Here is a 23,591-nt window from a genome sequence, read left to right on the forward strand (position 1 = left end):
AACACTATAAGAAATCAAGAAAAAAATATTATGGCAGTCAGTAACGGTTACTTTTTTAGACCAAGCAGAGGAAAAAAATATGGAATCACTCAATTCTGAGGAAAAAATTATGGAATCACCCTGTAAATTTTCATCCCCAAAACTAACACCTGCATCAAATCAGATCTGCTCATTGACATTGACCCTGTGCCATGACATTGACCCTATGTGTCTTTTTGCAAGGAATGTTTTCGCAGTTTTTGCTCTATGGCAAGATGCATTATCATCTTGACACAAACATCCTTTCAATTGTCCAAAATATCAACATAAACTTGTGCATTTATTGATGATGTAATGACAGCCATCTCCCCAGTGCCTTTACCTGACATGCAGCCCCATATCATCAATGACTGTGGAAATTTACATGTTCTCTTCAGGCAGTCATCTTTATAAATCTCATTGGAACGGCACCAAACAAAAGTTCCAGCATCATCACCTTGCCCAATGCAGATTCGAGATTCATCGCTGAATATGACTTTCATCCAGTCATCCACAGTCTACAATTGCTTTTCCTTAGCCAATTTGTAACCTTGTTTTTTTCTGTTTAGGTGTTAATGATGGCTTTCGTTTAGCTTTTCTGTATGTAAATCCCATTTCCTTTAGGCGGTTTCTTACAGTTCGGTCACAGACGTTGACTCCAGTTTCCTCCCATTCGTTCCTCATTTGTTTTGTTGTGCATTTTTCGATTTTTGAGACATATTGCTTTAAGTTTTCTGTCTTGACGCTTTGATGTCTTCCTTGGTCTACCAGTATGTTTGCCTTTAACAACCTTCTCATGTTGTTTGTATTTGGTCCAGAGTTTAGACCCAACATCTTTTGCAACATTGCATGATGATTTACCCTCTTTTAAGAGTTTGATAATCCTCTCCTTTGTTTCAATTGACATCTCTCGTGTTGGAGCCATGATTCATGTCAGTCCACTTGGTGCAACAGCTCTCCAAGGTGTGATCACTCCTTTTTAGATGCAGACTAACGAGCAGATTTGATTTGATGCAGGTGTTAGTTTTGGGGAAGAAAATTTACAGGGTGGTTCCATAATTTTTTCTACAGAATTGAGTGATTCCATATTTTTTTCCTCTGCTTGGTCTAAAAAGGTAACCATTACTGACTGCCACAATCTTTTTTTTCTTGATTTCTTATGGTGTTTCTTAAAGCCAGAAAGTTGCCATTTGAAATGACTTTAGTTTTGTGTCATGTCTGTGATCTGCTTTTTTTCTACAAAATTAAACAACTGAATGAACATCCTCCGAGGCCGGTGATTCCATAATTTTTGCCAGGGGTTGTAGAAGAGGTGGAGGCAGTGGAAGAAGAGGAAATCTAAATGTGGAAGTTAAATATTCAAAGTTGGGAACATTGACAGTATATGTTATGGATTATGGCAGGATAGAACCCAAAAATGCACACATGGACCAGACAGGTGTAGGAAAAAGTCAGTGATTTATTTACCAGATGCTGAGGAGTCCAAAGCTAATGAGCAGGCTAAACAAACAAGAACACAGGAGGAGAGTCAGCAGCAACACCAGGGCAAGCAGACATGAACAAATGCAGAAAAACTAAACCAGACAAGACTGCTATGAACCAGAAAAACCCAACAACTGAGAACCACAAAGTGACAAACTTAAGTAGTGACAGAGACGAGTAGACAAGCAACAGGTGGTGTGATTGGGAATGGGAAACAACTGTGAGGGAAACCAGGTGAAAAGGACATACCTACAAACACAGACAGGGGCTGACAGAGATAGTGTGAAACAAACCACATAGAGTACTGGGGTGAGTAGAACCTAAAACACGCCATAAATAATAATCACACTAAAAGAAAGAAACCAAGAATGAAAGGTAGAAAACTAAAGTGGAACTCAAGAATGGCTATGGTGTGCAAAATAGCACAACTAACAGATAAGACACAGAGAAGAGACAGAACGCCATGACAACTAACATAAGGACATAAGACACAAACGGGACAAACCACAACAGTACAACTGGTAAAGGGAGAGAGGTAGCTGATATAATGGATAGCTAGACATGCTGTGTGTTCAAGAGACTAAGTGGAAGTAAGGCCAGGAGCTCTGGAGGTGCGTTCAAACTGTTGTATCGTGGTGTGAATGGGAGGAGACATGTTTTTGAGGGCATTCTGAAGGAAGCGTATATTCAGAGTGTGTTGGAGGTTAAGTAAGGGTTGATGATGTATGTCATCACTGCATATGACCCACAGGTAGGTTGTGAAATGGAGGAAGATTTCTACAGTGAGTTAGGTAAGGTGGAAAACAGTACATCCAAGGATGAAAGAGTGGTGATTTGAGTGGACCTCAAGGAAGCAATAGGTAGATATGGTATCAAGGTGAGGAATGTAGAAGGACTGCTGGTTGTAGATTTGCAAAAAAAGGATGGAAACAGCTGTAATTTCTTAAAGTAATCTACTTAAAATACAATGTGCCCTGCTGAATGAAAACAGTACTACATTTCCATCTTGTTTCTAGACTTAAAAAAAAAGAATTCTTATGTGGTCAAATTAAATAGTGCGATATTGTGAGTCTCGATTCTTCTTTTTTCCCCACCTCTAGTTAATATAGTTAAAGGGCCTGTTGTGGGTTTGCAGTAGCACACACTCTACTGTGTGCCCTTCTAGCTTACAGAGCATTCAATGTTGGGTATCACACAGATAGCACTTAGTTCACCTGAAAGGCCACATCAACAGTGCAGTAGTTTTTAGCAGCAGTGTTTATCCATTGACAGGATAAGAAATGGGTCTGAAGGCCAAAAAAATCCTTTAAACCGACAGTCTGAACAAGGTGTTAAAATGGTCTTTTATGGAGCAATGTGAGGAACATCAGATTTATGTGGCAGCTACATTGATGCAATGTCAGAAGAATACCTTGTCTGTGAGACTGCTGTCACAGCAGCCCGTCTCTAACAGCAGACTAGCGATATGTGTGTGTCCGTATTCGCTGGCGCACATCAGGGCCGTGGATCCCTCACGGTCCTGGGCATTTACATCTGCACCGCATCTTAGCAGCAGTTTCACCATAGCAACGCGCCCGTGGCTCACCGCAAGCATGAGTGCCGTCTGGCCCGCCTAGATAGAGTGAGACAGGGAGGAAAAAAAAATTAATTAATGGTGACAGAGCAGTTATGACGGAGAGATATGGATATACAAAAAGCAATGTAGGGTCAGGAAAAACACAGACAGGGGAGGAAGGTGCAGATGGAGTAACCAGATGTGTACAAATCACTTCTAAATAAACTCCAATTATGGCAATGCCCTGAACCCCAGTGTTGGAAACACAATCAATCCAGAAGTGCCAAATCTTGCAGTTACTTGGATGGCTCCAAAAGCAAGTCACTCCCCAAACAGCCCCACTTTAAAATCCCCAAAGGCACAAATAATGTTTCCAACCTGAGTTAAATTTAAAACTTATTATTTTAAGCTATTTTAAATGAACAGTGGGCCGGTTGTGTTTACTATAATCTTGTCACTGCAAAGCACCACATGGAGCTTAGCTTGATCACAGGAATTTTCGTGGCTGCAGCAGGGGGAACGTTTCAGTCAGAGTGAGTGTGATGAGACAGAGGGCGCACAGCAGTCAGAGAATGTGATTGTCTTCACTTAAACAAAGCTGTTAATCAGACAAACAAAACGTAATTGATTGTTTTACAATGGTTAAACTGTAAAATGCAAACACAGACAACCTACAGCAAAAGTCGCTTTTGTTTTGCGTGGCTGGCTGTGTGTGAGTCAAGTGCGTGTGCAGTACAGCCTGACCGATATGGATTTTTTTGGTGGGAGGCTGAACTATTTTTTTATGTCTGACTGGAAGAATGTCCTTTTAAATTTTTAATAAATTACATAAAAATAATAATAATCAGGGGTCAACTGATAAAGATTTTTCAGAGCTGAAACTGATTATTACTCATGTCGGAGACTGATAACCAATATTTGAAACTGATATTTGCCTGCAGTAAGAAAAGTGTAAAAAAAAACAAAAAAAAAACATCAAAATGTGGAGTAACAAAAACTCTTAGCACAATGTGTTCTTGCACATAGCTCCAGTCTGCACTCTGCATTCTTTTACGCCTGTCTGTGGGACAATGCCTTTAGTGTTGATAGGCTGAACTCATGATGTCTAACAAATCAGATAGTGCTGTGGGCAAGACATTGCTAAAATACCAAAAAGTTGTGACTGCAGCTGTGTCAGAGCCAAAATCACGCATTTTAAAATGAAATTGTCTTATCAACAAATCAGCTTTAAAATGACCAATGCCAACCATACCAACTACAAATATCAACGTCGATAATCGCTCGAGACTTACAAGTATTTTTGCAATTTTCAATTGTTCCTGCAATTTTGTTGCTAAAAACTAAAACCACCTAAAGCCAACACAACTTGCACTACAACGTTTTATAAAAACTACCACAAGATCATAACATATCAAGATATTGCAGTAGTTTATTATAAAAATTCTGAATGGGAATAAAAGCTTTGATACCATGCAGGAAAGGAAAATGGGCTGTATTCAATTGTGCATCACATTTGAATATCAAAATTCACTGACTGAATTGGGACTCTATCAAATGAGAAAGGGACTCCAAATATTTTACCCCATGGAGTCCCAGGGAATCCAAATTTCTACACCCTAAAACAAACCCTGAGTGCTTGATGCAGTGAAATTCTAAATGCATAAAGCAATAGCCTTAAAATTCTACAATTTCTCCATTAAGATTAATTAAATTCTCTCTCTTCTGACAGGTGAAAGAACTCCTTTTTCATGCTCTTTATTCAACAACAAATTCCCTAACATCGAAAACACTAAAAAGAAAAAAGCATTCTTCTCCATCAATAAATACTTACATATATATATATATATATATATATATATATATATATATATATATATATATATATATATATATATATATATATATATATATATATATATATATATATATTTATTTCATCTGTGCACCTGTCTGGAACGTGCGTTGACGTCTCCCAGTCTCAGCAGCTGTTGTGCCACCTCCAGGTCATCTGGGCTTTCTGCAGCTGTCAGTGCAGCCAGCATCACTGGAGTGTAACCCGCTTTGTTCACGTTGTCTGTCTCGCATAAACCTGTGAACAAAACATACTTCTCCTGTTAGATTCTCAAACTCGGCACACAGCAGGGTTTTCTGTCAGCTGTCTTCAGCTGTGTAAGTTTATGGCTCACCAGTGTCCAGCAGGAGTTTGACCACAGAAAAGTTGGAATGGGACACACTGTAGTGCAGCGCCATGTTGCCATTGCCATCTGTCAGGTTGACGACGTACGGCAGGAGAGTGGGTGTGGTTAAACCCACGCGTCGCAGGTATAATCGAACGGTGTCAGCCTGCGAGTCTTTCTGACTGGACACTCTGAACCACTCCTGGTAGAGCACCACTAAAACCTGACGCTGAGGAACAACAGGAAAGGAGTTAACTGTCAGAGGCAATTCAGGAAAATTATTTTTATCCCCGCCGGCCAGAGCCGGCCTTGACCTATTTGCTGCCCTTTGCAAGATTTTTATCCGGTGGCCTCGTCACAGCTAATTAACCACCAATTACGTGTTCATGCAATTACACCTAAAGGGTTTAGCTTGTGTCTTTGATCTTTTCTTTGTTTTATCAACAAAAATAAACCTTACAAATATGTAGTTCTTTTTAAAAGTCAAAAAAAAAAAGTCTCCTTAAAAATTATCAATGCCGCACATTCCTCCACAGCACTAGGTGGTGACAACGAGTTCACAAGTAGTGCTGTTGTCAACCATACACAAAGAAAAAGTCAGTTTTTGAGATACAATGGATAACGTGCACTAAGGTTTGGGACATACTTCTGATTTCAAATAATACCGGTTTAGCTCTTGCTAACAGTGTTTATGCTATGTTAGCTTGAGCATATACAGGAAAATATTTAAAACTTTTCAAAAAGAGCAAAAGAAATACTGTCAGCAATGCTGTGTCTTACTCTAAAGTTATGGATACAACTGATTGCCAAAATAAAGATGCAACATTTGGCACTATGAATGTAAATTACATCAATATAGTGTTAGTTTTAAAAAGTTACAGTAAAAAGTCTGCCTTTATTTGGGGTGCCCTTATGGGTCAATGTTGGCAAATTTGTCTATACTACCTATGCGAATGGCCAGCTGTGCTGCTGGCCATAGGGCCAGAAGGGGGATATACAAGTGGATTCCATCCGTCTGTGCATTTTGCTATCCACACACTGATCAGAAATGAGTGTATCTTAGAACAGTTGGAATTTGAGCATAATAAAGATGCACAAAAACCTTCTAAGGACCAGCAGCCAGTGCCTGTAATTTTTTTTTTCATATCAGTCTTTGGTCTTCATTGATGATAAACCTTCCAGCTTTAAATTTCAACAGCAGAAGTGCCAATATTGCATTTACCAAAATCCCATGTGGTAGAATCAGGAACACACAAGGTTTTTTTTTCCAAATACAGTAATCAAACATAAATAGAGCAGTACGCCTCTACTGGTGGTTGGCTCTCACTGCGGTATTGTATCACTTCCTGTTCCAGAGCACAGCGGTGTTTTTCTGTATCTGTTAGCTGTTTAATCTGCACAGTTAGATTGATCTAGATAACTAGATAACGATTTGTTTCACAGTGTAATCTTAACGTGCCTTCACTAAAGCACTTCCTCTGCTGAATCACCTCTAAATTATTTACACATTATTCACTTTGTGTGTTTTTAGGAATCCGCTAGCTTAGTGCAGCTACTAGCTCTTAGCCAATTTAGCATGGCGGCTTCTCCTGTCTTTCCTGCACTTTTCTGCGCTGGGTGTGAAATGTTTAGTTATTCCTCGGCCTCCTTTAGCAGTAATGGTACTTGTAATAAGTGTAGCATATTCGTAGCTTTGGAGGCCAGGCTGGGCGAATTGGAGACTCGGCTCCGCACCGTGGAAAATTCTACAGCTAGCCAGGCCCCTGTAGTCGGTGCGGACCAAGGTAGCTTAGACGCCGTTAGTTTCCTTCCAGCAGATCCCGAGCAGCCGGGAAAGCAGGCCGACTGGGTAACTGTGAGGAGGAAGCATAGCCCTAAACAGAAGCCCCGTGTACACTGCCAACCCGTTCACATTTCTAACCGTTTTTCCCCACTCGGCGACACACCCACCGAGGATCAAACTCTGGTTATTGGCGACTCTGTTTTGAGAAATGTGAAGTTAGCGACACCAGCAACCATAGTCAATTGTCTTCCGGGGGCCAGAGCAGGCGACATTGAAGGAAATTTGAAACTGCTGGCTAAGCGTAAATTTGGTAAGATTGTAATTCACGTCGGCAGTAATGACATCCAGTTACGCCAATCGGAGGTCACTAAAATTAACATTGAATCGGTGTGTAACTTTGCAAAAACAATGTCGGACTCTGTAGTTTTCTCTGGGCCCCTCCCCAATCGGACCGGGAGTGACATGTTTAGCCGCATGTTCTCCTTGAATTGCTGGCTGTCTGAGTGGTGTCCAAAAAATGAGGTGGGCTTCATAGATAATTGGCAAAGCTTCTGGGGAAAACCTGGTCTTGTTAGGAGAGACGGCATCCATCCCACTTTGGATGGAGCAGCTCTCATTTCTAGAAATCTGGCCAATTTTCTTAAATCCTCCAAACCGTGACTATCCACGGTTGGGACCAGGAAGCAGAGTTGTAGTCTTACACACCTCTCTGCAGCTTCTCTCCCCCTGCCATCCCCTCATTACCCCATCCCCGTAGAGACGGTGCCTGCTCCCAGACCACCAATAACCAGTAAAAATCTATTTAAGCATAAAAATTCAAAAAGAAAAATAATATAGCACCTTCAACTGCACCACAGACTAAAACGGTTAAATGTGGTCTATTAAACATTAGGTCTGTCTCTTCTAAGTCCCTGTTAGTAAATGATATAATAATTGATCAACATATTGATTTATTCTGCCTTACAGAAACCTGGTTACAGCAGGATGAATATGTTAGTTTAAATGAGTCAACACCCCCGAGTCACACTAACTGCAGAATGCTCGTAGCACGGGCCGAGGCGGAGGATTAGCAGCAATCTTCCATTCCAGCTTATTAATTAATCAAAAACCCAGACAGAGCTTTAATTCATTTGAAAGCTTGACTCTTAGTCTTGTCCATCCAAATTGGAAGTCCCAAAAACCAGTTTTATTTGGTATTATCTATCGTCCACCTGGTCGTTACTGTGAGTTTCTCTGTGAATTTTCAGACCTTTTGTCTGACTTAGTGCTTAGCTCAGATAAGATAATTATAGTGGGCGATTTTAACATCCACACAGATGCTGAGAATGACAGCCTCAACACTGCATTTAATCTATTATTAGACTCAATTGGCTTTGCTCAAAATGTAAATGAGTCCACCCACCACTTTAATCATATCTTAGATCTTGTTCTGACTTATGGTATGGAAATTGAAGACTTAACAGTATTCCCTGAAAACTCCCTTCTGTCTGATCATTTCTTAATAACATTTACATTTACTCTGATGGACTACCCAGCAGTGGGGAATAAGTTTCATTACACTAGAAGTCTTTCAGAAAGCGCTGTAACTAGGTTTAAGGATATGATTCCTTCTTTATGTTCTCTAATGCCATATACCAACACAGTGCAGAGTAGCTACCTAAACTCTGTAAGTGAGATAGAGTATCTCGTCAATAGTTTTACATCCTCATTGAAGACAACTTTGGATGCTGTAGCTCCTCTGTAAAAGAGAGCTTTAAATCAGAAGTGCCTGACTCCGTGGTATAACTCACGATCTCGCAGCTTAAAGCAGATAACCCGTAAGTTGGAGAGGAAATGGCGTCTCACTAATTTAGAAGATCTTCACTTAGCCTGGAAAAAGAGTCTGTTGCTCTATAAAAAAGCCCTCCGTAAAGCTAGGACATCTTACTACTCATCACTAATTGAAGAAAATAAGAACAACCCCAGGTTTCTTTTCAGCACTGTAGCCAGGCTGACAGAGTCAGAGCTCTATTGAGCCGAGTATTCCTTTAACTTTAACTAGTAATGACTTCATGACTTTCTTTGCTAATAAAATTTTAACTACTAGAGAAAAAATTACTCATCACCATCCCAAAGACGTATCGTTATCTTTGGCTGCTTTCAGTGATGCCGGTATTTGGTTAGACTCTTTCTCTCCGATTGTTCTGTCTGAGTTATTTTCATTAGTTACTTCCTCCAAACCATCAACATGTCTATTAGACCCCATTCCTACCAGGCTGCTCAAGGAAGCCCTACCATTAATTAATGCTTCGATCTTAAATATGATCAATCTATCTTTATTAGTTGGCTAAGTACCACAGGCTTTTAAGGTGGCAGTAATTAAACCATTACTTAAAAAGCCATCACTTGACCCAGCTATCTTGGCTAATTATAGGCCAATCTCCAACCTTCCTTTTCTCTCAAAAATTCTTGAAAGGGTAGTTGTAAAACAGCTAACTGATCATCTGCAGAGGAATGGTCTATTTGGAGAGTTTCAGTCAGGTTTTAGAATTCATCATAGTACAGAAACAGCATTAGTGAAGGTTACAAATGATCTTCTTATGGCCTCGGACAGTGGACTCATCTCTGTGCTTGTTCTGTTAGACCTCAGTGCTGCTTTTGATACTGTTGACCATAAAATTTTATTACAGAGATTAGAGCATGCCATAGGTATTAAAGGCACTGCGCTGCGGTGGTTTGAATCATATTTATCTAACAGATTACAATTTGTTCATGTAAATGGGAAATCTTCTTCACAGACTAAGGTTAATTATGGAGTTCCACAAGGTTCTGTGCTAGGACCAATTTTATTCACTTTATACATGTTTCCCTTAGGCAGTATTATTAGACGGCATTGCTTAAATTTCATTGTTACGCAGATGATACCCAGCTTTATCTATCCATGAAGCCAGAGGACACACACCAATTAGCTAAACTGCAGGATTGTCTTACAGACATAAAGACATGGATGACCTCTAATTTCCTGCTTTTAAACTCAGATAAAACTGAAGTTATTGTACTTGGCCCCACAAATCTTAGAAACATGGTGTCTAACCAGATCCTTACTCCGGATGGCATTATCCTGACCTCTAGTAATACTGTGAGAAATCTTGGAGTCATTTTTGATCAGGATATGTCATTCAATGCGCATATTAAACAAATATGTAGGACTGCTTTTTTGCATTTGCGCAATATCTCTAAAATTAGAAAGGTCTTGTCTCAGAGTGATGCTGAAAAACTAATTCATGCATTTATTTCCTCTAGGCTGGACTATTGTAATTCATTATTATCAGGATGTCCTAAAAGTTCCCTGAAAAGCCTTCAGTTAATTCAAAATGCTGCAGCTAGAGTGCTAACAGGGACTAGAAGGAGAGAGCATATCTCACCCATATTGGCCTCTCTTCATTGGCTTCCTGTTAATTCTAGAATAGAATTTAAAATTCTTCTTCTTACTTATAAGGTTTTGAATAATCAGGTCCCATCTTATGGACCTTAGGGACCTCATGGTACCATATCACCCCAATAGAGCGCTTCGCTCTCAGACTGCAGGCTTACTTGTAGTTCCTAGGGTTTGTAAGAGTAGAATGGGAGGCAGAGCCTTCAGCTTTCAGGCTCCTCTCCTGTGGAACCAGCTCCCAATTCAGATCAGGGAGACAGACACCCTCTCTACTTTTAAGATTAGGCTTAAAACTTTCATTTTTGCTAAAGCTTATAGTTAGGGCTGGATCAGGTGACCCTGAACCATCCCTTAGTTATGCTGCTATAGACTTAGACTGCTGGGGGGTTCCCATGATGCACTGAGTGTTTATTTCTCTTTTTGCTCTGTATGCACCACTCTGCATTTAATCATTAGTGATTGATCTCTGCTCCCCTCCACAGCATGTCTTTTTCCTGGTTCTCTCCCTCAGCCCCAACCAGTCCCAGCAGAAGACTGCCCCTCCCTGAGCCTGGTTCTGCTGGAGGTTTCTTCCTGTTAAAAGGGAGTTTTTCCTTCCCACTGTTGCCAAGTGCTTGCTCACAGGGGGTCGTTTTGACCATTGGGGTTTTTCCGTAATTATTGTATGGCCTTGCCTTACAATATAAGGCGCCTTGGGGCAACTGTTTGTTCTGATTTGGCGCTATATAAAAAAATTGATTTGATTTGAAATACTTCAGTGAATATCTCCTAAATTATCTACCAAATAAGATAAAGCCAACACTGAGCCAAATGAATGCTGTGGTGCAAATTACTTTGTGGCGTTCTTATTTTTTTGGCAGGTGGAAAAAAATTGCACTTTTCAGCATTATGAACTGAATTATAAACCATGCTTTCTATTCAGAAACTGAAGTGTTTTCCATAAATGTAAAAATACTTTGCATCATGGACTTTAATTTCATATACACACACAAGTTTTAAAAAATTGGCAACTACAAACATTTTCTTAGTATAAACTTTGCAGCCAAATCAATGCAGATTCGGTAAAGTGAAAAAGTTGAATTAATACAGCTTTGAAGAATTCAGGGAAAAGGAATTCTTACCATTTCTTTATCTGGTGATGAAACTTCTTCCATGCGGTCTTTCACATAAACGCAAGCATCTATAAAGCCTTTGTCCACTTGCTCACTGGAAAGAAATAATAATCAGGGATTTTAGAAATGGAGACGTTTGTATTGCCATGGTTTTCAATCTCTTTCTTTTGCACCCTGTTGGGAAGGATAATAATCACCCTGGTGTCCTTCACAAAACAATTCTGTATTCGTCAAACATAGATGATATGATGGAAAATATCTCAGAAAAGGCAAATTTAACATATTCTGTGACCAAAAAAAAAAAAAATAATCCAGTTATACATGAAAGGTCATCTTGTTGGGATAAATGTTATTTGAATTTTAATCAGCTTATATAATCAGATCAATTAACATAAATCATTATGTGTCAGTTTTGAGAGGCGGCTGTAGGTCATATGTGTGAAGAAGTCTTGTGCAGTAGTGGTGTTTGGTAGAGACGGGGACCCGTGCTGTCAGGCAGTATACTGAGAAGTTTTGTGTCAAACATTTTTGTGTTTTCTCATTTATGAACAAACATCAACACGGACAAACCATTACAGGCCCTCTCTCAGTGAGCTAAGACATACATCACATGCTTCCACAAACATTGGTAACATTCCAAAGCACAGACCGCACACAATCTCTAATAATAGCTGCTACACCACTGAATAAATATTGGTGGCGATACTCTATCTTCGCGGGCTGCACACACAGTTTTACTTTAGCTGTTGCGTACCCGCACACAGGAATGATCAAATAGGTGCTGAGTGATTAGTTAATATAAGTCTTGCTTTCTCCCAGGGGCCCCATCGATGGTTTGGTCCCTCAGCCGAGCCCACGAACCTGAGACAGATAAGTTACTCATGGGTAAAGGCAGGATGGCAGAATTAAGGGAATGAAATTTGCACGTTTGTGCAGCGCTTGTGTCGAACCTTCCTATTAGAGCCGGGGTCATAGTGAAGAAATGGAGGTGTAGATGAAAAAAGCAATAGAAGCACTGCATTTAGAAATGTGTGTGTGTCCCTGTATATGGGCACGTCATGAGGGTTATACTGAAGGATTATTCGGCGCCTGTCTCAAAGCATGTAGGTTGCAGATGGACACAAAGAGTTCAGTTGTACCTCGCTGATGTTCCTTACACTGGCATCTCTATGGCAAATACTATCATGTTATCAGGTCTGTATCTAATATTGTAGCATCAAGCGTTTGAATTGTTGAACTGCAAAGCAGTAATTTACACTGTCCAATCTCTATTAATGAAAGTTTTCACTATTTTTTTTTTATGATGGACATTTTTACTTTGACATGGCACACTGAACATGTCTGCAGTGTGGTAGCTGATGTTCACTCATGTCTGACTCTCCTTAAGCAGCCACACATTTGACACAGTTATTCCAGCATGACGTAATACCCCCAACACACTTAATACGAATGAGTACGAGCCAAGCCGAATCAAGCAGAATGTCAAAAAAAGTCAGCATTCATGCCACATCTGGGAGCGAATAAGAATTGAGGAGGACAGGAGTCCGAACACCGAGACTGCGCTCCACCCCGCCCTGACTGATTCATGCATGTGCCGTACACGAGCCTCTGAACACAGTACAAATGTTGGTGGAACACATTAGGATTACCCAGACAGATGTCAAAAAGCTGTGAGAATATGACGAATGCACTTACTTTGCCGTACGAGTGAGGTCGGACTGCAGGTGGAGGAAATATAATCCAGCAGCACTCGAGGTGCACTTGAGATGCAGTCGTGGTGTGTTCAGGCACACTGGGAACATTCTGCCATGGCAAAAACATGCTGAATGTCCCCCCTGAGTGCGATCAGAATGTCACGAATACCGTTTTCACGCCATCTGATTGTTTAGAATGCAGTCAGACTGCAGTCAGACGGCACTTCAACTGCTGATCGATAGTTTTTACACTTGAACTACGCCACAAATGTTTTGAACATGTGCAACACATCTAAGGTGGTTGCACATCTGTGCCCGACTGTTTAGACTGCGCTCAGAATACTGTCTGATGGTCTCGAATGCACCTCAACACTTCCCGAATGTAGGCCAAATTTTCATCCGGATGGGATTTGGGCTCATTCGGCCTCTTGTGTGATGGGGTATAAGAATTCTACAAAGAGGCTGAATACCAAATGTATCCAGTTGTTGCTTTTGTTCTCCGGTTACAGTCAGAATCTCATAATTACATCATATGGCAGGAAGCATCAGGACCACGAAGATCTGGATCTTCCTTCTCTTACAAAGACATCAGCATCGGCAAATGCATCTGCCTTTGAACCTCGTATCTACATAACCTCTTCCAAGACATCCCTTCAACTCACTGGGTAAGCTCCCAGAGAGATGGTTGTCACTGCCAAAATAAGGGAGTCTTGATCCAGGACAATGTCAAACCCAGGCACTCCTACATAACAGTAGCCTCTTAAGTACTGCCATCACGGTATCCATTAATTCTGCAAAGGTCACAGCATCATCTGCAAAATTGAATTCAGCAAGCCTGTACTCACTATCAAAGGCACCTAAGTGCCTGGACTATATGATCTTACCCAACAGCCGGTCTGTAATTGCACGACAAATCCTTTGGATGATAATCAGACTGCTGTCAGAGATGAAACACTTCCTCTCTTGAGCACTAGCACCTCCAGTGGCATCCCTGGCAACCTTCAGGGTCTTGCCTTAAAAGAGCTGCTACAATCCATTCGGGTTATTGGTTGTGTCCATGTTTGCTGCAAATTCCACACAGACTGTGTGAAACACTGTTGCCCCAGATTAAGTCTGGGGCAACAACTAAACAGCAGTCTGCAGGATTTCAGATGAATCCTTTGGGAAGTGACAACAAATTTTTGGTCATAGTTCACAAACTCAACATTTTTGTTAATAATGTAGTCCTCCAGTCTGCAGTGTCTTCCCACAACAACATGACTGATCCCCTTCGATACATTATCAGCACTGGCATATTATGCCCATTTGTGTTGCGCTACATGATGGAAGCAGGATGAAGCAATTCATAGGCCCCAACGTTTTGTAAAGTCTAAGAGCAGTGATCCATTTTAACCATGACTGCCAAAACAATGAGGAACAATAGGGTTCATATAATGAACCCTGTTACTGCTTGTGGTTATTCTGAAATCACCCAAGAGGAGCGTCACCACCAGGGCAATCATCAATAACAAAGTGAAACTACAGGTTAAATACGAGGTCTGTGAGAAAAGTAACGGACCTTTTTATTTTTTCAAAACTATATGGATTTGATTCATATGTTTTTACGTCAGCCAAGCTTGAACCTTCGTGCGCATGCGTGAGTTTTTCCACGCCTGTCGGTTGCGTCATTCACCTGTGGGCAGGCTTTGAGTGAGCACTGGTCCACCCCTCTCGTCGTTGTTTCCTTGCGAGGAAATGGCAGAATGATTTGGGCTTTTTTTTCCATCAGAATTTTTTCAGAAACTGTTAGAGACAGGCAGCTGGAAACCATTCGAAAAATTTATCTGGCTTTCGGTGAAAAATTTATGGGCTTCACAAAGAATAAGGAGTGTTACTACAGCTTTAAGGACGGCCCACAATGGTGCATGGCGCGCCGCACTCCAAGCCGCCATCGAGAGGCAGAAACCACCACATCATTTCTAAACGGATGGCTGTGTGGAGCCGGGACCATCATGTGCAATTTCTCTGGTTATCACAAGAGCTGGACATCAGCCATTTTCCGGCAGATTTCACTTTTAACAAGAGATTTTGTCATGGAAAGCTGCGCGCAGGCTTCACGCGTCACGGCCGATTCGCTGATGAAGCGAGACAAAGGAACACCTCCGTTTCGGAGTGTTAGAGGACAAGTTGGGACATGCCTATCTCGGCTTTCAGTGCTTACCAGTCGAGTGAGTATAAGAGAAATTGTGGAGAGCTGGGCATGTCCCAACTTGTCCTCTGGCACTCCGAAACGGAGGTGTTCTTTGTCTCGCTCCATCAGCAAATCGGTCGTGACGCGCGAAGCCTCCGCGCGGCTTTCCATGACAAAATCTCTTGTTAAAAGTGAAATCTGCCGGAAAATGGCTGATGTCCAGCTCTTGTGATAACCAGAGAAATTGCACATGACGGTCCAGGCTCCACACAGCCATCCGTTTAGAAATGATGTGGTGGTTTCTGCCTCTGGATGGCGGCTCGGAGCGCGGCGCACCGTGCGCTATTGTGGGCCGTCCTTAAAGCTGTAGTAACACTCCTTATTCTCTTTGAAGCCCGTAAAATTTTCACCGAAAGCCAGATAAATTTTTCGAATGGTTTCCAGCTGCCTGTCTGTAACAGTTTCTGAAAAACTTCTGATGGGAAAAAAGCGTAAATCATTCCGCCATTTCCTCGCAATGATGCAACGACGAGAGGGGTGGACCAGTGCTCACTCAAAGCCTGCCCACAGGCGAATGACGCAACAGACAGGCGTGGAAAAACTCACGCATGCGCACGAAGGTTCAAGCTTGGCTGATGTAAAAACATATGAATCAAATCCATATAGTTTTTGAAAAAAATAAAAAGGTCTGTTACTTTTCTCACAGACCTCGTATCTCACTCACTGCAGTCTGAGAATATACACTGAGACAACAGACAAATCACCCAACAAATGTCTACATCTGCACTAAATGACAACGGTGATATGTGATAGCATTGGAAGGAGACAGTCTGCTACTACAGCTGCTGTTCCCCTTTATGCAGGCTACCGGAAAAACCAAACCAAGGTCTGTGGCCCTCCCTGAGTGCTGTCACCACAATGAAGTATTTTCCAAGATCATTCAACAGCACCGTTGCTGAGAGAAAGAATGTTGTACTTGCCTACCCAGTTGAGCCACCTCAAGTTTGGAGCTACGCACTGCCGCGCAGTTCATGACCCATCAGCACCCCACTACTCACAACCATCAAGAGACTGGACCTTTGGCGTTTTCCTGTTGTTTCTTCTTTTCCATGAATGAGAACTAAAATGGATTTTTCTCCCACCCTTTCATAATATTTTGATATCTGTGGGCTTTTTTTCTCCAGTGTTGAGTTTTCCTTGACATTTTGTGGTGGCTGGAAGGACAATCCTACCAATAACCCCCAAAATGGAATTCAGGCTGGAGGACCACCTACAGTCCAAGATGCAGTTTAATGTCATGCCCACAACAATGAGGGGCAACTGACCAATGATAGAACTTTTAAAAAAGCTGCAGTTAGCACAGAGTCACACTAAGGTAAGTTCTTTAATTTTTTTCCCTGTGGGGAACGTCGGATGCCCTTTCTGATGTGACCGCAAATTACATAGACAATCAGCACAGGGTCTTGAACAGAGAGTCAGAGAGTCTTGAACAGAGAATCTTCTATCCTGGACACAAGCGCACTAACCACTTGACCTACATAGTCATACTAACCACAGTAAGTATTCTCGATGGCTACGGTGAAACACATTTTTCTTTCAGTATGTCTCACCCTTCTGCCTGTTCCTCCTCCATCTCCTGGATGTCCTCTGTATCCAGTAGACCTTTTTCACTCTCCTTCTCTTCTGCTGCAGCAGCAGCACCTTCTTCCTCAGGTAGGACCTCCACATCCATCTGTTGGCTCTGTGTTTCCTCCTCAGGTCTTTCTAATGACTGAGGCTCCTTCTCCTCCTTTGGCTTTGATTTTTCTTCCTCCTCCACCTCCACCTTTGACTTCTCATCCCCACTTGATTCCTCACTGGATGTAGTCTCATAGCTGGAGGACAAACATATAAATGGTCACTCAGGATGGACATTCTGGCTGATAAAGACATCAAAATCATCCTGCTCAATCCATCATGAAATACATAATTTAAAATACTCTAAGACAGTGATTTTCAACCTTTTTTGAGCCGCGGCACCCTTTTTATATTTACAAAATCCTGTGGCACACCACCAAGCAAAATAATATTATAATTCTATTACCTCTGGTTTCGCGCAAAACCCAATTATCGCAAAATCGATACAGAAAACACCGCATTTCGAAAATCCTCAAGCATTTTGCGCTCTGATCTCAAGTAGGGCTGTCACGATTAGGAATTTCTGGAGACGATTAATTGTCAGACAAATAATTGCGATTGACGAATATATTGTCTATTTTTTTCTTTTTTTTTCCCTTCTTTATATTCTACTATTGTAGTATAATTACACAACTCTGGAAGAACGTTTGGCTTCTGTGAGTGGAGAAACTGGGAATGGTGCAACATTTTTATTTTTATCTTCATTTTACATACAGTCCCAGCTTTTTCTGAATTGTGGTTGTTTCTGTTGCATTTCTGAAATTGTTTCTCCTCATCAGTCACGTTTTGTGCTTAAACACTGCATTAAGCCCATATTGAACAAATAAATACCTTTGGAAAGTAACAGCTGTTAAAGTTCAGAGTTCTCACCTCCTTTTTGTGATCTGTGCATCTGAACATCACCACAGCTTCTCCATGTCAGGGTTTTTTTTTTGTGGCTCAGTTCATTCATATATTCTCATTTTTTAAATGTTTTTAAAGCTATTTGACCGTTTATTTCATCTCATGATCTCATAAATTCAGCATACGACGCGCACATGGTGTGAACAGGACGGTAACGGCAAAATCACACCTTTAGAGAAAGTTCAGAGAGAAGTAAAAGCAGCTTCATGTTTTGGTTTTGTTTTTTAACTTGTTCACTCGGGTTAAAATCAATCAATCAATTTTATTTATATAGCGCCAAATCACAACAAACAGTTGCCCCAAGGCGCTTTATATTGTAAGGCAAGGCCATACAATAATTACGTAAAAACCCCAATGGTCAAACGACCCCCTGTGAGCAAGCACTTGGCGACAGTGGGAAGGAAAAACTCCCTTTTAACAGGAAGAAACCTCCAGCAGAACCAGGCTCAGGGAGGGGCAGTCTTCTGCTGGGACTGGTTGGGGCTGAGGGAGAGAACCAGGAAAAAGACAGGCTGTGGAGGGGAGCAGAGATCAATCACTAATGATTAAATGCAGAGTGGTGCATACAGAGCAAAAAGAGAAAGAAATCCTCTCTGCTCCGCGCTCGCTGCGCACTGATGGTTCTCAGACTGTAACGTGTCGTGCTTCCATTCAGGAATCTCCCTCACTCACCCCCTCCCTCGCAGTCTGCAGCCTGTTGACTCCGCGCGCGCGCACACACACACACACACACAGACACACACACACACACCGACAGCTCCGCATTTTAGACGGCTTTTGAAGAAGACGGCCACTGTTTTAATCGGCCGTCAGCCTCCTTGTTATTGTCCCGCCTTAAGACGAGAGCGAGGCTGCAGCACAATGACGTCAGATTCTGAGTCGTTTTATGCTTTGTGGATAAAATAAATAATTCACGGTAATCGCGAATATGAAAAATAATCGCGAATATGGAAAAATAATCGCAATTGACAAATATTGTAATAATTGTGACAGCCCTAATCTCAAGTGTTTTTTTAGACGTCTCGACACTTTTATTCACAATAATCTGCCATTCTAATATTCATGGAGCGCAGAGGCTGCCTTCAGCGAACCCAGTTGTGAGCGAAAAGGCCCAAGTCTGACCACAGTGACATCAACGGAGGTCAGGCCGCCTTCCCCGCACACCTCCACAGCCAACGCGGTTTGTCCTTCCCCAGAGGAGCCATGCTCCGTGAGCAGCTGAGATTCACGCTGTAGTCAGCAACCTGTAACCATGGAGATGCACAACGCTATGTGCGCAAGTATGTCTATTATACTATAGTACAGCGCTTTACTACCATCTACTGGAATAAAAGAGCATTACTTCATCTGCCACACTATTACAGCACATACACCTGATAATGGTGATATTTGATAATTGCCCACGGCACCCCTGACGATCGATCACGGCACCCTAGGGTGCCGCGGCACCCCGGTTGAGAATCACTGCTCTAAGATACACAAATAGATGCATGATTGTAGGGAATGTTTTTGCTCAGTTGCAACAAAAATGTCATAGGTCAGTGGTTCAACTTTTTCATTCAAATTCATCTTGCTAAAATACAGATTTAGGAGATAGGTTCTCCATGTATACGTACAAAGGGATTTCATTCAAATGATGTAACTTGGAAAAAAAGAGGAGAATATTCAGAGACTTTACTGCTAACATTGTCTTGCGGAAGAACACTGGAAGTCTGACATTTAAAATTCATGTTTTAAGATGGGATCCATAAAATACCCACAATTATGGCCAACAGGTGACTCTTGGTTTGGAACCACACTCTAAGATTCAAATGAATAATAGCAAGTCGAATTCTCATGAGTGTCTGGGACTTGGCAGCGAGTGAAATTGCAGAAGAGATAAAAGCCTCCTGCAGCCACTCTTCATTCTCCAGTGTTCCCGGAAGGTTGTTTTTTTTAACCAGTAAACTGACATTTTCCTTCAGCTGATTATAAGACAGTCACCTTCATGTTTTTTGTGTAGCCGCTCTGAGCTCACTGAAAATCTCTGAAGTTTTCAGAAAGGCATCTTTTCAGGCAACAAATAAGATGGAGCAAAACTCGTGACCCTCACAGGAGAAATTTGTTTTTGCCAGCTCTGTCTATATTCAGCTAACTTATTACACTAAATCTACCACAATAGAACAAAAAACCATATGTGTGATAGAAAATTGGGCAGACTCTGTGGTCCTGCAGAGGGTGAGTGCTTTTATCACCATACACAATATAAGATGGTTGTTAGCCATTTATTGTTGTAAAGAAACTAATCTCACGAGGAACAGATTTCTTCTTAAGAAAGTGCTGGGATTAAGTGTTTCTCGCACACTCTGGCAAAGAGACACTGCATGCACGTTTCTTGCGCAATAAGTCAGAATAATTGCTGAGCCGAGATTCCATAGCTAAGAATTTTTGTTTGCTATTCTGAAAGAGTTTCACTTCACTGTAGATATTTAAGTATTATAACGTGTTCTTAACGTATACTGGCTATACACCCCATGCGGATGAGATCTGACCAACTTTAAGTTTAATGCCCTGTCTCCTTCTACCCTCCTCATTTATCCGGGCTTAGGACCAGCACTCAGAATGTACTGGATGCACACCCCATGTGGCTGAGTTACATCCCACTAACTTTTATTTACATACTATTGTTTGAAGTGATGATCTTGGAATATTGCAGTTGTTTACAAATGGCTCCAAGCGACCTTCTACACTTGTTTAAATCGACAAGTCTCCTTCTTAGACTTCCCTGAGCTCTTTGGACTTTCCCATTGTTCTGGGTATTGGTCAATCCAGTGAGTGTTGTCAAACACATCCTTTTTTATGCTGGCAAAGAGAAACTACCAGTTGTCAACCATGATCACTAATGAAGAGTTAGTAGGCCTTGACCATGTTGATTTAAAAGACATTGTGGAATCTTCAGTGCTGCCTATTAAAAGATTTAAGTGAAAGTGTATATATTTGAGCCTATGTGTATAATTTTGACCCTGTGGATGAGAGAAGAACCAAAATAAATTCAAACTTGTGCACCCAATCTTTGTTATTTTAAGTCATTATTGTCACATGCTGTACAATCACTCTACTCTGGCAAAAGAACAGTTCAAGGACATTATTAAAAGCCCAAACTTACCATGACATTCACGCCCATGAGTGTATGTAAATGTCTGACCGCTACTGTATGAACATTTACAAAGCATTCCTTTGTTCAGAAAAGAAGCATGAAACATGTTCAAAGCTCTGTAGAAGTCACTGATATACTCCAGTATGTGTGACTGCTGAACGTGTGATCACCGACGTGTATCACGAAGGAACCTCTGTGAGACGAGTGATCAGATTAAGTCTGCCGCTGAATGCTTGTGATTCATGATTATAAGTAGACACACACACCACGGGAGGCATTCAAGGGCCAAAACATTCCCTGGATTCCACAGGAGCTCAAGGGAGAAAAAAGACAGACCATCTAAAGTGCCGAAGGACAAACAGCCCACATCCTGGTATGGGATAGTGGACTCAAAATAGTTTTCAAAAATATCACCCAATATGTTTGTCTCATTGCAAACAAAATCTGCTCAGTTTCATTTATTTACCACATATTTTTCCACCTCCACTCGGTTCCCAAGGTCAGAAAGCCAACAGGCTGCAGAGCGTTTTCCTATCCCACCCCATCTCTGAAATAATCTGCCTGTTAACATCCATTGTGATTCCCTCGGGGCTTTTAAATGTAAGCTTCATTTTTTTTTAAATCCACTAGTCAGTTGGCTGTTTACTGATCTTGACTCCAGTCATGAAACACTTCCTGCTGTGAACATCGGTGACCTCATTTCAGATGCTGTCACCTTTCTGGGTCTTGTCATGGAAGGAACTCCCCAAGTCCACTGAGGTCATTTGTTGCGTCAATTATTGGTAAGCCCTACCCACTATGCATCCTTGTTGAGTTGACCATTTTGGTTTAAGACCTGTTTAAAGTTGGGTTTAGAATCAGAATGAAACCTTTAAGTGACCGGATGGTGTTTTTTTTCTTAGCATGTTCTTTGATTTAAATATCCTCAGGTCTACTTAGAGTTGTCTCACATATTCCTCAGTTCACCTCTAGAATGGAATCTCCTTTTTTTAAAATAACAAACATTTATGCAAGTTGGATTTGGGCACAGGTGGCACAGGTATTTTTGGTTCGATTTGTTCTTTATGTTATAACTGCAGTGCCAGACAGCTTTTTTTATATATATATAAATTCAAAGCAGCCAGAATGAGGTACCTAGAGGTATGCCGTTGTACTTTCCACCTCCTCCATCTGCTTACTTAAAATTCATCAGCTTCTCACATACACACAACACATGCTGACATAAGCACCTGCCGTCTCACAAAGCTCCGAGGCATTATCAACACTTACCAAAATATGCACACACATCACATAATGCACAACACGTGTTCAGTCAACACACACACACCAACACAACAGCAGCAGGGAGCTCAAAGTCAGGGCACCGTGTCTTAATTTATGTCAAGACGATAAATGGCACGAATGAGTTTTGAGATGCAGCTGGACTTAATTCACATATGTGATCAAACTGAAGAGGGATTTTATACTCACAATGACAAGTGATTAACAAGTAACAGATGCCTTAGTGGCCACCAGGACCCTGCTATTACCAACAAGCCTCCATAAATCGCACATAAACAAAAGGTCTGATCATGCCTTGAACAAGCCCAGACATGTCCCACTGTGCCAATATTATTATTTAAACTACACTCAACAAAAATATAAACCCAACACTTTTGGTTTTGCTCCCATTTTGTATGAGATGAACTCAAAGATCTAAAACTTTTTCCACATACACAATATCACCATTTCCCTCAAATATTGTTCACAAACCAGTCTAAATCTGTGATAGTGAGCACTTATCCTTTGCTGAGATAATCCAACCCACCTCACAGGTGTGCCATATCAAGATGCTGATTAGACACCATGATTAGTGCACAGGTGTGCCTTAGACTGTCCACAATAAAAGGCCACTCTGAAAGGTGCAGTTTTGTTTTATTTGGGGGGGATACCAGTCAGTATCTGGTGTGACCACCATCTGCCTCATGCAGTGCAACACATCTCCTTCACATAGAGTTGATCAGGTTGTCAATTGTGGCCTGTGGAATGTTGGTCCACTCCTCTTCAATGGCTGTGCGAAGTTGCTGGATATTGGCAGGAACTGGTACATGCTGTCGTATATGCCGGTCCAGAGCATCCCAAACATTCTCAATGGGTGACATGTCCGGTGAGTATGCCGGCCATGCAAGAACTGGAACATTTTCAGCTTCCAAGAATTGTGTACAGATCCTTGCAACATGGGGCCGTGCATTATCCTGCTGCAACATGAGGTGATGTTCTTGGATGTATGGCACAACAATGGGCCTCAGGATCTCGTCACGGTATCTCTGTGCATTCAAAATGCCATCAATAAAATGCACCTGTGTTCTTCGTCCATAACAGATGCCTGCCCATACCATAACCCCACCGCCACCATGGGCCACTCGATCCACAACATTGACATCAGAAAACCGCTCACCCACACGACGCCACACACGCTGTCTACCATCT

General features: G+C 41.5%; 1 protein-coding gene across 1 annotated transcript in view; it reads right to left on the reverse strand.

Moving 5' to 3' along the window:
- kank4 (KN motif and ankyrin repeat domains 4) overlaps window positions 1–23,591 on the reverse strand; it is a 267,734-nt gene that overhangs the window by 2,025 nt on the left and 242,118 nt on the right. The window contains 5 exon segments of the mRNA XM_034179538.1: window positions 2,912–3,112; window positions 5,002–5,144; window positions 5,242–5,461; window positions 11,552–11,636; window positions 17,017–17,280. Coding sequence (XP_034035429.1) covers window positions 2,912–3,112; window positions 5,002–5,144; window positions 5,242–5,461; window positions 11,552–11,636; window positions 17,017–17,280 — 913 coding nt within the window.

Source organism: Thalassophryne amazonica, chromosome 10, assembly GCF_902500255.1.
Source record: "Thalassophryne amazonica chromosome 10, fThaAma1.1, whole genome shotgun sequence".
Classification (NCBI taxonomy): domain Eukaryota; kingdom Metazoa; phylum Chordata; class Actinopteri; order Batrachoidiformes; family Batrachoididae; genus Thalassophryne; species Thalassophryne amazonica.